At 35.7% G+C, this 14,061-nt stretch overlaps 1 protein-coding gene across 1 annotated transcript in view; it reads right to left on the bottom strand.

The window, feature by feature from the left end:
- CFAP47 (cilia and flagella associated protein 47) overlaps window positions 1–14,061 on the bottom strand; it is a 346,829-nt gene that overhangs the window by 279,686 nt on the left and 53,082 nt on the right. Inside the window, 2 exon segments of the mRNA XM_064473493.1 lie at window positions 9,981–10,190; window positions 11,648–11,840. Coding sequence (XP_064329563.1) covers window positions 9,981–10,190; window positions 11,648–11,840 — 403 coding nt within the window.

Below are 14,061 nucleotides of genomic sequence, written 5' to 3'. Positions count from 1 at the left end.
ATTTATGAGTGTCCTAAAGGAGATGCTAACTTGCTAAATATATCCTATAATTTTTGACGTGAAGTTTCCTTGAAAAGCCACATCTATTTTGATCTAATGTTTATTCTATAAGACTTCACAGAAATCTCAAAATAAATATTTAGAAATAAATAGATTCAATTTAAAAACAATGAGATATTGACTGCAATTGCTAGAATATAATAGAAATTCATGTACATGTTCCAGTGTTCACTACAGTACCTGTACTGTCTCTAGCAGCCATATTAATGTGTATCAATTCACCTTTTAACCTTTTTTCATACTTCAGTATCTCAGGGTGCAGCCAACAAGCAAATTATTGCCATCAATAGATCCCTGTTAGCTATCTGTATGTATGTTCTTAGATCATTGCAACTGTAATTCAACTGAGCTTAGTTCTTTGCCATTGTATAGCTGTTTTTTTACTCCACGTTAACTTATTAAATAACATTAATATTATTTTGACTAAGCTGTCAAAAATACAAAGAAAAATGTATTTTAATAAATCAAACAGCATGCTAATATCCATCTTGCTTTAGTATATTGAGAATTATACATATCAAAAAATACACCTTGCCCAGGATAAAATAAAATATTTTCTATTTTCTTTAAATTAGATATTGCAGGATAAATTCCTATTTAATGTAATTTTAGATTAATAGGAGAAGATATCACAAGACCTTTCAGATTAATTTATAATATGACATAATTAGCTCCTACTGCTTTGTTACACAATAACATAATCAAGGAAAACAGAAATGTTTTAGAAGTACCAGAAAGTAGCTTTTCTTTCCTCTTTCATACTTACCTCTCCAAACACAACATCCTTAGATATCACTTTCAGAGGAACTTTATTGAATAGAGAAAGGCTCCAACAAAATCCATAGCCATCTTTCTTATTTGTAAATGTTCACATTTGGATTCCAACTTCACAGCTAACAGTTATTTAAATCAGTAACCCAGCTCTGCAATGTTTTGGTTTGTTCTGCAGACATGTCGATCCTACTGGAACTTAGCTGGGAGTGGGACAAGGGCCTTGGCCAGTTTCACCTTGTAGCATAGTGTTTCTTTTAGCTAACTTCATGCTTTCTACTTCTATTCAGAAAAAAACTGAGCAGCAAGACCTCAGCAGGACAGATAGCTATAAGAGGTATAGCTACATCTATCTATATGTACAAAATGTACATTTGTACATAATATTTTTTCTATCTTTATGAAGCCATTTAAAGACACAGAGGATCAATAACTACAACACCAAAAAGTTAGCCAACTTCCAACTTGTAAGTTTACTGTGGTAAACGACAATTCTCAATACTCTGCAGGCATACGTTAGGTTACCTTCAAACAACAGAATTGGCGGCAGGGATGGAAAAAAGCTGTATGAAGGTTAATGAAAGACATACTTCTCAAGTTAAATGCAAGTAACTCAGATGTCTGTATTACTGGACTCAGTCAACTTTCTCATTTCTCAGTTGGAGGTGAGCACCTCAGGCATCTCCATCCTCAATGCTGATTTGAGACATGGGCATATGCCAACTCTTCATTCATGCTCTGATTTGCACAGTAATGAAACACAGAAAAGCGTGCTTGAGAACAACTTTAGTACATCTTAACCAGCTACCCAAATTCAGTGAGTCACACTACTCAAAACAAAGATAGTAGTGCACAATCTAGAACATAAAGAACAGCCGTCGCTACATCTGTGTACAAATAAATGCCTCAGACCTCGCAGGGCTGTTGCAAGAGAAGCTCCTCCCTGTTCCATGCTGCTAACAGTCCTTGGCTGTTGTAGTGTTATAGGAAGAGAAATGAATACACCCAGCCAATAGCAAATGCAATGCAAATATATTATTAACTAAGATAAAAAAAGATTGGACAATGAAGCACCTGTGCTGGCTGAGCATGAGCTGTGAACTAACACCAGGAAACCACAAGTGATAGTAGTAAGTAAATCCCTGTTGGAGGGGAGAAATTTATTTGCCAACCTGAACCTTCACCTAGGGGCGTGCCCCGCTTGTCTGGAGCTTTTATCCAGAATGCTGTTGAGACACTGGTGCAGCTTGTCTGACCCTTGACCCTGCTATTCTTCCACATGGGCACCAGCAAAGTTGATGGGGAGACCTGGAACATATCAAGCATGACTGCACTGCTTTGTGGGCAATGATTGAGAGAATGGGGGACAGGTGGTCTTCTCTTCAATCATGCCAGCGAGGGAAAAGAGCTTGAGCATGAGTGGATGGATCCTGCAAGTCAACAACTGGTTCTACATCTCATATTGACAGCAAGGATTTAGCTCCCGTGACCATGGGTCTACCACGGCTGAAGTGACTGTGAGATGGAGTTCAGGATACCAAAAGGAGGAAACAAGGTAAAAAGACATATCACAACCCTAGAATTCAGAAAAGCAGACTTTGGCCAGTGAAGAGCCACAAGGATGAAGAAGGGACTGAAGAATCTGCTATATGGGGAAAGACTGAGAGTTATGAGTGTCCAGCCCAGAGAAGAGAAGGCTCAGCTGGATCTTACCTATGCGTATAACTATCTGACGGGAGGGAGTAAAGAAAGTGGAGCCAAACTCTTCTCAGTGATGCTCAGTGAGTGCACAAAAGGCAACGGCTACAGATTGAAATACAGGACATTCTATCTAGTCATAAGAAAAAAAAAATACCATGAGAGTACTCAAACACTGGAAGAGTCTGCCCTGAGAGGATTCTGGAGTCTCCATCTTTGGAGATATTAAAAAAACAACTGGACAACAGTGTTGATTCTGATTTGAGGAGGAGATTTGAAGAGGGAACTAGATGATCTCTGGAGGCTCTTTCCAATCTCAGCCATTCTGTGGTAATAAATATCAACCCACATATTGGCCACCTGTCTACTCATCACCATTAAGTATTTTAAGAAGATATTTTCCCAAAAGCAGGATTTGAAAAGAATAGTCAAGAAGAATGAGTCAGTAGCTAAAGAACTCATCTGAGTATCAAAAGATGACACTCAATTCATACGGAAGCATGGCAGAAAAAACAAAGGTGCTAGGAGCTAAATATTTATCATGCACATTTCAGGCTCTGAGATATGGGGCACCAGAGAGAAAAGCATGAGTATTTCCATACAAATACAGCAAATAGATTATGAAGACATGTACATTCTGCATGTGCTTAAAATCATTGTGTACTACTGACCTTTATTTATAACACCATTCATGAAGTGAGGTTACAAAGCTATAAGTCTGTGCAACATATTTTTTCTGTATTTGTAGCGGTGCTTAACTAAATAATATAAAAGTCTATTATTCTATTAGAATGAAAAGTACCTGTATTGCTAGCAAATAAGTTGCTAAATGTGTTAAATTATTCAGTGTATTCAGTTTTATAATGCTTAATAAAGAAAGTAAAAATCTATTATGTACATGAACCATCATTGCCACTGCTATTTCAGTGTTTATTCTGTAATGCGTATTTCCAGAGAACACAGAACAGGAGAATGGCCATGAAATATATTGTGTTTACCAACGTTTGAAACCTGCTGATCGCCAAAAACTAAAGCTCCAACTGTGATCACAAAGAAATACCATCCAACACTCTACATAAAAGCAGTTTATTCCAATCTCTTACATTAACTCTGATTTTTTTTCTTTTGTTTGTTTTAATGTTTGTGGAAAGACAAAACCTGAATCGAAATATATTTATCCTTTTTATTTTGCTCTATAGCATTTCAGACATTTTCTAAGTAGAAACAAGTGATTTGTTTTGTATCAGTGTACCCCAAATGCTCTAGAAATACAGGCAGAGTTAAATAACCTTTCTTCAACCGTATTCGTGAACCGATGCAGAATATCACTAACAATTTCTAAAGAGAAATAATTCAAGGCCATTAGGATCTAACAGACAAATTTCTGTAGCAACATTGCTTGGGTAAATTAAAAAAAATTTAAGGGAAGCTGACACTGCTAGTTTAGGAAACAACAAACTGCTTGCAGAATTGATTAATGCCAAAAGCAGATATGACATGAGAGTGAGGTATTTTAGAGATCTTTAAGAGCAAGGAATAACCTAGATGCAGGGAACAAGAAGTTGTAACTTAAAAATAAATAAAGACCTGCCTCCTCCTCCCTGCAAAAGTCCTCGAACAGATCCAGATGACAGAACTGGAAGGGAGAGGAAAAGATGACCCATGCAAGCTCTGCCATTTCTGATCACAAATGAGCAGCTCCCCAACACTGAGGAGCCCTTATCCTTCGTAGCAGGAGCTCAGGCTTCCACAGCAATCAAAATAATACAATAATGAATAGCAACAGACACATGGTTTCACATGGAATACAAGACTTATCACTGGGAAAGTAGCCATGTCTCTTCTAGCAGCAGCAATGATGTCAGTTCTTAATTCATGAATAAGACACCTCAGCTGGCAGGGACCTTCAAAATGGTAGAAAGCCATAAGCATGGAAAACAACAGGAGTGATTAATGGGTTTGGACCATCCCGCACCCCCAACTATCTGAAGTAAAATGCCAGTATATTATTATGTCAGATGAATGCAGCAAAGAAGCATGCAATTATCAAGAACTCCAATGTTTTCTAGCTCCCTGCTCTCTCTGAATTTAAATGATATTGAAAGAAATTGACAGCTCTTATTTTCTAATGCACGCCAGCAGAATACATACATTTGCCAGCAGTGCCTATTAAAGAGCTGCGTGGTGTAGGCATGTTTCCCAAAAGCAAAAGGGACGAACTGTTTCCCTCCATGAGACACTGAGGTCTCACAGACTATTAAAACAACTGGAACCAGTTCATAAGTGGGTACTTTTTAGTGATTGTGTCTCAGTTGCATCATGTTGTTATCAGAGGTTAACATCCCTGACATCCTCTTCCTGAAGTTCTAGCCATGAACAAGGTGAATAACATCACAAATTGCATGAGTTTCCCCAGCTTCCCAGTAGGAGAGGGAAAGAAAATGGAGAACTACAGAACATAGGAGGGAAGGACCTCAGCACATTTATGTCATCAATGATCACAGCAATTTATCAAATTATCGACCCACCACATGTGTGTGGGTTTTTGGATATTTTCCTGCCCAGAATATAATTTCCTTTGACTGTATGACACAACATGTGTCTGGTTTTTACTACTTTTTTTTTTTAGAAAAAATTAAATTTCATTTCAATCAGAATAGCAGAAAACTTTCTTTCCTACTAATTATTTATCTAATCAGCAAATTACAAGATATAACAACAATTAGAGGACAAATATATAAACATGCGATCTTCACAGCAGCTTTTTTTGGTTTAGTTTTTTAAGTTGAGGAAAATAAGTGTCATGGCTAAATATTTCTTCCCATTTATTGAGTACTTGCTCAAGACATTCTGGGATTTAATGCTATATTTTACTTCTTGTATTCCTATCAGCCCTATGCAAGGAAATATCATTTATTCTGCTTTGGAGTCAAAAGAGCAAAAAGGGAGATCAGAAATTAAAAATGACATTAGAAATTAACTGCAAAATCTCATTTAAGGCAGTCATTAAATAAATATTAATGCACTTTCTTATGATCCATTTAATGGAATCTGTGCACATAGTAGATTACTTGCATAAATGACAACCATGTATCTCTTGAGTTTCCTTTTACAGCTAAATATAGCATGGTTTTGCTATAAAACTTGATTGCCTATCACCTTTCAAATGTTTTCTGTAAAGTAACCAAGTTCACCAATATCTATCCTCTACCCAATATTCACTCTGATTTAAAGAATAAAAAAATATTTAGACAGACTTAATACAGACTATGCAAATCATTCCTACTGAAGTTTTAGACATTAATTTAGAAAAGCAAAACACTGCAGAGCCTAAGTAAAAAAAGACCAAAACAGGACATTTGTCTTGTCAATACTCATGCTTTGAAATACGCCTAGAATTAGTTTTGCTTAGAAGTTAGGGCTCCCCTTCGAAGTTAAATACAGGACATTATATTGTATCAAAATATGAAAGTAACATTTTAACTCGCTTATTATTTTAATTCCATCCCAGAACACAATATAAGAGTTAAATTCAAAATTTTAGTTCAAATCATTTAAAAATACATATTATTTCTTTGAAAATGGAAATATAAAGACCGAATACATTACAAATTAATACATCTTCAGCAACTGATAATGTGAGATTTCACGGCCTATTAAACAAACCAGGAACCTATTCAAGACCAGTTAGCTTTTATAGGTGTTGTAAAAGGTTATAGGTTTCATTGTTTTATTATTAAAGATCTACAAGGCCCCAAAATCTTGTCTTCCTAAAAGATCAAATTAACAAACCAGTTTATGTTCATTAGTTACGCAGTTTGAAACAAGCTGCTCAAATGCTTAGATAATTAGTTGAATCAGGTTTGACCTTTGAGCGCAATGCATAGGTGTCCTGTGGCTGCCACTGGGAAGAATGAGGGCAGATATACAGAGAACAAGAAATCGCACCTACAGATTACTGTAGTGTGGGATATCAAAGCACATAGTAATATCAAGGTAGTAATGAAACCCAATTCCAGATAAATTATCATAGACTTTATTAGAATAATAATGATATGCTCAGGATTAGAGAATCAGGCACTTAGACTTTTCCATTGGAAGAAAAGAATTCTTCCTGATTACGATTATGATAAAAATAATTTATTCCAAAAGCCAATATGAATAACATTGCTACACTGACTAGCACACACAGAATCCCTTTGTTTTGGATGGTGTGCTATTTCGTCCAGCTGTGTTCAGGTTTCACCTCTGTTCCTACAGCCCCCACACACATGCAGCTCCCTGGCAGGAAATCACATATGCATTGGCAAACCAATGTTATTAGTTCTGTCCTTCAACAAACATCTATCTACTACGTTTTAAAATACAGCAGCAATTTTAAGATGACTTGACATTCCTGAGCATGAATTTTTCACACCTTTGCGAGCAGGGATGCCTTTTAAGGTGATGACTTTTATTGGGTATCTTTTTTTCAAAAATACATTGAGTTTGCCTCTATATATTGAGGATGGTATCCTTTATTTCATTTTAATGGCAAATACAGAAAAAAGTTTATTGCGTGGCAGAAAGGATCATTTCTCTATAACTAGGTTTGAGAAGCTGCTAGTGCATCATATAAAAAAAGTTATTAAAACTAAATATTGTGCCTGCTCAGCAGCTCTATTTCAGACCTCATCATAAGCTTAAATTATCCTTTTCTTTTAATTACTACAAGCTTTAGCACACATTTATGAATCACATCCCACACAATCATTAAATCTTACAATTAAATAAAATGCATAAGAAATAGATTATTGGCTGACAATCTATGCAGAAAAATAGAAAATACTAATCCAATGTGAGCAGCAATAACTGAAAGGACCATAACCCTTACATCAAAATAATATATAATTTAGTTTTATGCTTAGGGAAAAACCCATTCTAAGCTGTAGGGCGGAGATATTTAACCCTCAAAATTGCTTTACTGAAAATATTAATGGCAGGAATTACTTTTAATTACAACAGTACCTATTTCCTTCCTCCTCATGCATAAATCCATTTGTCCCACAAAGGGGAGAGAGTTAACCAAAGGGACAAATGCTGAACACAATTATTTTTGCACAGAGCATTTAATAACAGATTTGACCTCCATTTACTAGTGGCAGGGGAGACCTTCTGTATTGCTTTTCATCATTAAAGTTACTTTAAAAATAATCTACTATAAAATCAAAACAAGATGTACAAATTTCATGTTTGCATATGTCTTCATCACTAAACAGTTTTCTAAAGAGATGAATTTTGGTATTGACATCGCTGTCGAACTTTAGGTGTTCTGTCCTAAGGGAATTTAGGTCTAACAGGAATTAGACCATGTAAATTCCTAAGTATTTTTCAGATGCAGAGCTTATATCTCCAAATAATTTCAGTACTTTCAAAAACTTCAAATGCTTTCTGACACAGTGCACAGGATTACATTTGAGAAAATATATAAGTAGATAAATAACAATGTAAAGCACATCTACCCCTTATCCGTTTTCTCTGATAGTGCCTGCTTCTGCTGATGCTGCTGAGTCCCTCTAAGGCAGTGCAGAAAACACCGAAGAGCCCAGCACGGAGGGAGGAAGAAGGCACCAGCAGTTTTCCATACTTTGCTATCTGGTCCTGTTTCTCATATACCAAAGAAGTATATATAAGAAAAGACAGTATCCCGTATAAGTTTCATGCAGGAAGTATGGTCTGAAGCTGAAACATATCCCTAGCATACTTTTATGAATCCCTAGCTTTACACATATTAAAAAAACCCACCACACTAAAAAAAACCACACCACATGTATATATGTGTGCGTGTGCATGTGTGTGTGTATATATATCTTTTAGAATCTGTAAACAATAAATTGCATTGATATAGGTAAGCAACATCCATCCATGCAGTCTTCTGTCATGGTGGCTGTTATGATTCCTTTTTACCTTATGCCCTAAAGACCGCCTTCACTAAGATCAGTAGGCCTCCTTTTTATTCATGAATCAACTGTTTCCCTACAGGGCTGCTAAAGCTACTGCCCTGTCCCTCGCAAATTTAAAAAAAAAACCAACTGACAGAAGCATTAATATATTAATCATGTAATAGTTCCCAGTTCCTGTCTTAGAACACACATATGCAGCTTTCCTTCTCAGTAGCCAAAAAAACCCCACAAAAAGTCCAAAACCAACACAAAAACACACAGGTAAACAAACAAACAAACAAAAAAAACCACCTATACACACACAAAAAAAAAAAAAAAAAAGAAAACCAAACCAATCCATGCTCTTCCACATGAAGGATTCCATACTGATCTCTGGTATGGACAGGAGCCTACAGATTCCTAATAAGCTAACTGAGTAAAATATTACAGTTACTGCAGGGAGAACTAGAGATCAGGAAATGCCTCAGCTCAGAGTATACAAACTCAGACTGTTCTGCTCTAAACAGCTTAAAAACAGAGAACATAAAACCAGAGAATGAAAAAATAAGGCTTAAGATATAGCTATAGAAGATGAGCTAAAAAGGACATTTAAAAAAATAATTTAAAACACCAAAGGGGACACACACACAAAAAAAAACACCCACCAAACACACAAACAGTTTGTAGTAGAGTGCAGGGGAAAAAAAGACAGGCAACATGGAGAGCAAAAGACTGAAGAAAGATATACACTGTGAGAGCGAGGAAGGGGTGTCCCTTTAAAATAAGACTGGGACATGTTCTTTGCTGGTTCCCAGCAAAAGGAAATTCTGACTTTCAGTGTTGTTCCCCCTTGAGAAGTCTCCCTACTCTGAAGACGTCTCTTCTTGAATTCTCGGAACACCGGAAGCTTTTCAGAGGACTGAAAACAAAGTAATCCTTTGCAAGATCATTCCACTGCAACTTTGTAAAGATTTGCAAACAGGCTTTTCCAAATGCCATTAGGACAAAGCCAGAAAATAGACTCTAAACCAGTCACAGACATTTCATTGTTTTAAAAAAATGGAACGTAGGAGAAAGGCTCAATGGAACAAAATTCCACAGAGTTTGGCTCAGCCCAAAATCAGACCACCTTGAAATCCTGCATGGAATGGACTGTAAAATTTTAATAGGGTATTTTTCAAAAATCAAAATATTTTGTAATAGAAAACATTGGTATTTGCTGAATCAAGACCATGTTTCTCCAAAGCAATCTGAGAAGACTGAAGTAGACATAAGAATTACCAGTAGATACGAGATACAAGACCTTAAGATGGCCACTTAGATGAATCTTACCTGAAAGGCCAAAGTTGAATTTTGTGTTTTCAAATCGTAATTCAGTTGAAAAAAGAAACACATGCTTATATTTCATTTTCATTTTTTTTCAAAATGATTCTTGTATGCCTTTACCCAATAATCATGAGTTTTGTGTCCTATCTCCAACTTTGTCAGTTTAGACCATGCCCCCAAATGAATCTGAATTGCACACATTACCTGTTTTTTTCTTCATCAATGAAGAACATATTCCCTAAAAATGACACTGGCTTAGATGATTCGAAGCTGATATAACAAATTAGTTTCTTATTCGTGCCATCTGATGAAAGAACAATATCTTGTCCTTCTGGGAACTGTACAGAAAAAGGGCAAATCCTGTCACCATCCTCAAGTTCAAGCTCTGGAAGTTCAACTTGAATTTGTGATTGCCTGTGTTAAAAATAAATAGTAATGCTGTTTGTGCTCACAGTAATAAAGTTGATTCACAGATACACACATTTATGAAACTGATTTTCACAGTGAAATAGAAGAATAACTTCAGTTTTGAAGTGTAAATCAAGTGAAACAAACTAAAGAATTAAAATTCCTTTAGAATTTAGATGCTAGTTTGTTTTCCACATATCTATCTGAACGTTTTACGCTGACCCACAGTAGTTCAAGATCCAAATTAAGAGCAATTTCTACTAACTGTGCTACAAAGGACATAAATATTACTTCCTTACTTTAGGTTTCCTAAACTTAAAGCTTTCATTAATATTGATTAAACTGCATTATTGCACAGCAAGGTAAAGCAAGTTCTAAAATAGAAATATTAAGGTGAAATTCGTGAAGATACTTAAGATGCTTTCCCCAGTTATGCAATTTTAGGTTCTAGTTCTGAAATAAGAATGGCAGTCAGTCCAGGCCCATATGGAATCTTTTCAGTTCCAATCACTGAGTTACTGACAACAGGCCAATCACTTGACAAATTACTACAACTCAAATGGGATAAGACAATAATGATTTGAAGGAAAAGTTAATGTCATTAATTTGTAGCAACTTAAAGAGTTTTGCTCCAATTCTTCTGGTATTGAAATGATGTCTACCTAAGCATTACAAACTAATATCACTGCTCTTTACAAATTACAAACAGAAAAGTTGTATGATAGAGACCAGAAAAGCATATTTTGACACACATGTACGCAAGAGTGTTTGGAAAGATTAAAATATTAATATTTCTATCAAATTGGAATCGGTATGGTGCTAGGTCATGCTACATAATATCAAGATTACAAAAAGGTTCTCTTATAAATTCAAACAACAGGATAAAGTGGGTAAGCCACAGAAAAATACCTGGATTATTTATTAAATACATATAATGAATATATAAAATAAATATTTATATTATATTAAGTGACAGGATTAAAACATTTGTGCTGTGCATTTTTTGGTACTAAAACCTTGCTTCGAAGAAAAAAGAAAACAGTGCTTTAAAGCCTGTGGAGTAGAGAAAATAAAATAACAGAAAGATTTTATCTGATCACAACGTGAAAAAAGAAATAAGACTACTATCTTAGTATCTGACTAAAGTTAACCAAAAACCTGGTAAGACTCTTTTCTCAATTTTTGTGCTATTCAAAGTAATTTTAAAAGCACCTGACAGCGTGAATATATCAGAGGACAGTCACTTCATGAAGCAGGAATGTTTTGAGACCAGAACACGGGCTTGTTGAATGTAGAGCAATATCAATTACATGAATTCTCTCCTAAATACACAAACTCTTTCCTCTGCTGAGCACAAAATGAATACTGACCTTCACAAACAAAAATTAATTCACTTTTTCAGAAAAGAACAAAACAAAGAATTAGTCAGGATTTCTGTAATAAATTTATTTTGAGATGTTTACCTTAAATAATCTTGTGGAATTATATTGATTGCCATTTCAGTTTTCACATCCAGAGGAACTGGTATCAGCATTAAAAAGGGGGGATCAAAATTTATTTTTGGTGACTTCAGAGCGCCAGACAATGTTATTTTGTAATGTGATGGATTATCATTTAGACACACTGACATTTCAGATGTGTACGTCCCAGGACAAGCTGTTAAAAACATTAAAAAAAAAATAAAACAAAACACACCAAAAAAACCCACAAAATTATATTACCACAAATACACGCAACTACAAGAGTTATAGTAAGAGGTTTTGGGTTTGGGTTTGGGTTTGTTTTTTTTTTTTTAAAAAAAAAAGTCATCAAGTATTGCTTTCTTACTGAAAATGTAACTTAACATACAGTCATTGTATCAGAAGAATTCTTTATTAAGAAAGCTTAGAACACTTGGACTGTAGCAAACCAGAAATCCTTTTTTTTTTTAATTTGTCAGAAATTTTTCAAAGTTTGTGTTCTTCATTTGCTGTCTTAATATTCTTTTATATAGAACACCAATGTAACTCTTCTCAGAATTTTAGGAATTGCAGTCATAAATTACACTAACACAGAGAATGTTCATTTTATAAGGGAATGCATATCAGAAGCATCTGATCGCCAAGACAAGAAAAAGATGGTGCCTTTTAAGATGGCAATCACTACATTTTAACAGGTGACTCTAAAACCTATACCGTAGCCAAGTCAGCCTCACACAAGCCAGCAGGACAGGTTCTACCCTCCACTGAGAGGATCTCCCATTTCCTTGTGTTCTGCCCTTTCTCATGCCATTTCACTAACTGCTGCAAGGCAGTTTTCTCTAGAATGGAAAAGCACATTTCCTTTCACTGACAGAGGGAGCAAGGTGGTTCTTTCCACAACCGTTACACTATCAAAATGGTGTTCTGAACGATGCAGTGCCATTGACCAATTTTTCAGACATTCCCACCTGCTGAAGAGCTGGCAAAATAAACAATTTTGAGGGCCAAATAACAAACACTTTCTGTATTTAGAAACAAATCTGCATGATGTGTTGTAAGACAACCCAAAAACTTTAATCTTTTCATTTTCAAGAAAAGCACATTTCCCTTTGATTCCTCTCTGTCATCAGATCAGTAAGTATGGAAACATCCTCACCTAATATTTAAGAAGAAAGAGAGAGCAAAACAAGTATTTTTGTATTTTATGTGTGTCACTGCAAACAAAATACATGTGACATGCTCTTCCGCGATTTTCACAGCCTGAGAAAGAGCTGCCACTGTTTACATACGCAAAGAAGAAAACCTAGTGTTTTCAGATTATTTTGTCGTATTCCTTCCTCATAAAAGAGGACAACAGAGAAGCTTCACAGAAGCCTGTTAGCTCACCAGAATATGGCCTGCAGATCCCTTCATTTCAGACCTGAAGAAATGAAACTGATGAAGTGACAACCAGATGAAAGGGGAACTTGCTGCAGTGTTTGCAACATTTGGCTAATTCACTGTTAAACGGAAATCAACTTTAGGAGAAAATACTGCTGAGAAGGCTGAGCAGCTTGTGCTTCTAGGTTTTGATACGGCAAGAACACACCTTTTTCTGGCACTTAGCCCTTTTACGAGGGAAAGGTGAGAGAGCATCTGCAAAGGTCATGGAGATGCATGAAGAGCCAAACAGGATATTTTTGACATGCTTGTAAGAAAAGATGTTCTATACAAGTTACTCCCATATATGAGCTAGGCAGTCTACTGTCCTACAGCTCTGCTCTAACTAAAACATATTTCTGGTATCCTATGTTCATACATATGTATGACATATGGTAAAGGCAAGGGAAAGGCCACAACCACTAAAAGTCATGGGAATGGAACACCAGGAAGGAAGAGCAGCATGTGTCAGTACCAAAGAACATGCAATTTCCACTAACTCACATTTTCAAATGTTCGCATTAACCATAGTTAAACCTCCAAAAGTTAGGAAATCAGAGTGTTAAGCTTTCCTCATACCAAATTTTCATCCATACTGTGCATAACAATTCTAACAAATCCATTAACTACATGATAACATCTGTTTGCCAGAGAGTCCCTGACTCACTCAGAAAGCAGAAGAGACAGTGTCTATTCTGCATCGCTAATCATTCTGTGTGTGGCTCCACACATTTACTGACATCAAAATTCTGCATGGTGTGTAAGCCAATATTTTATTGCTTATGTCAGAAACACCAAGATGTTGCAATACTGTCCTCATTTTAAACTGACACAAAGACAAAAAAGGGAATGATTCCATTAAGTTTTGTTCATTAGTTTGTAACGCCTAGGACCAATATGTTCAGGATATTTCATGTTAATTAAATTACTTTGAAATTAATGAGAATTATGTCCTGAGCTAACAGCTGAAGTAATGAATTTATTCTATTAAATGCACC

This window comes from Phalacrocorax carbo, chromosome 1 (assembly GCF_963921805.1).
Source record: "Phalacrocorax carbo chromosome 1, bPhaCar2.1, whole genome shotgun sequence".
Lineage (NCBI taxonomy): Eukaryota > Metazoa > Chordata > Aves > Suliformes > Phalacrocoracidae > Phalacrocorax > Phalacrocorax carbo.
This window is presented reverse-complemented; position numbering and strand designations above follow the sequence as displayed.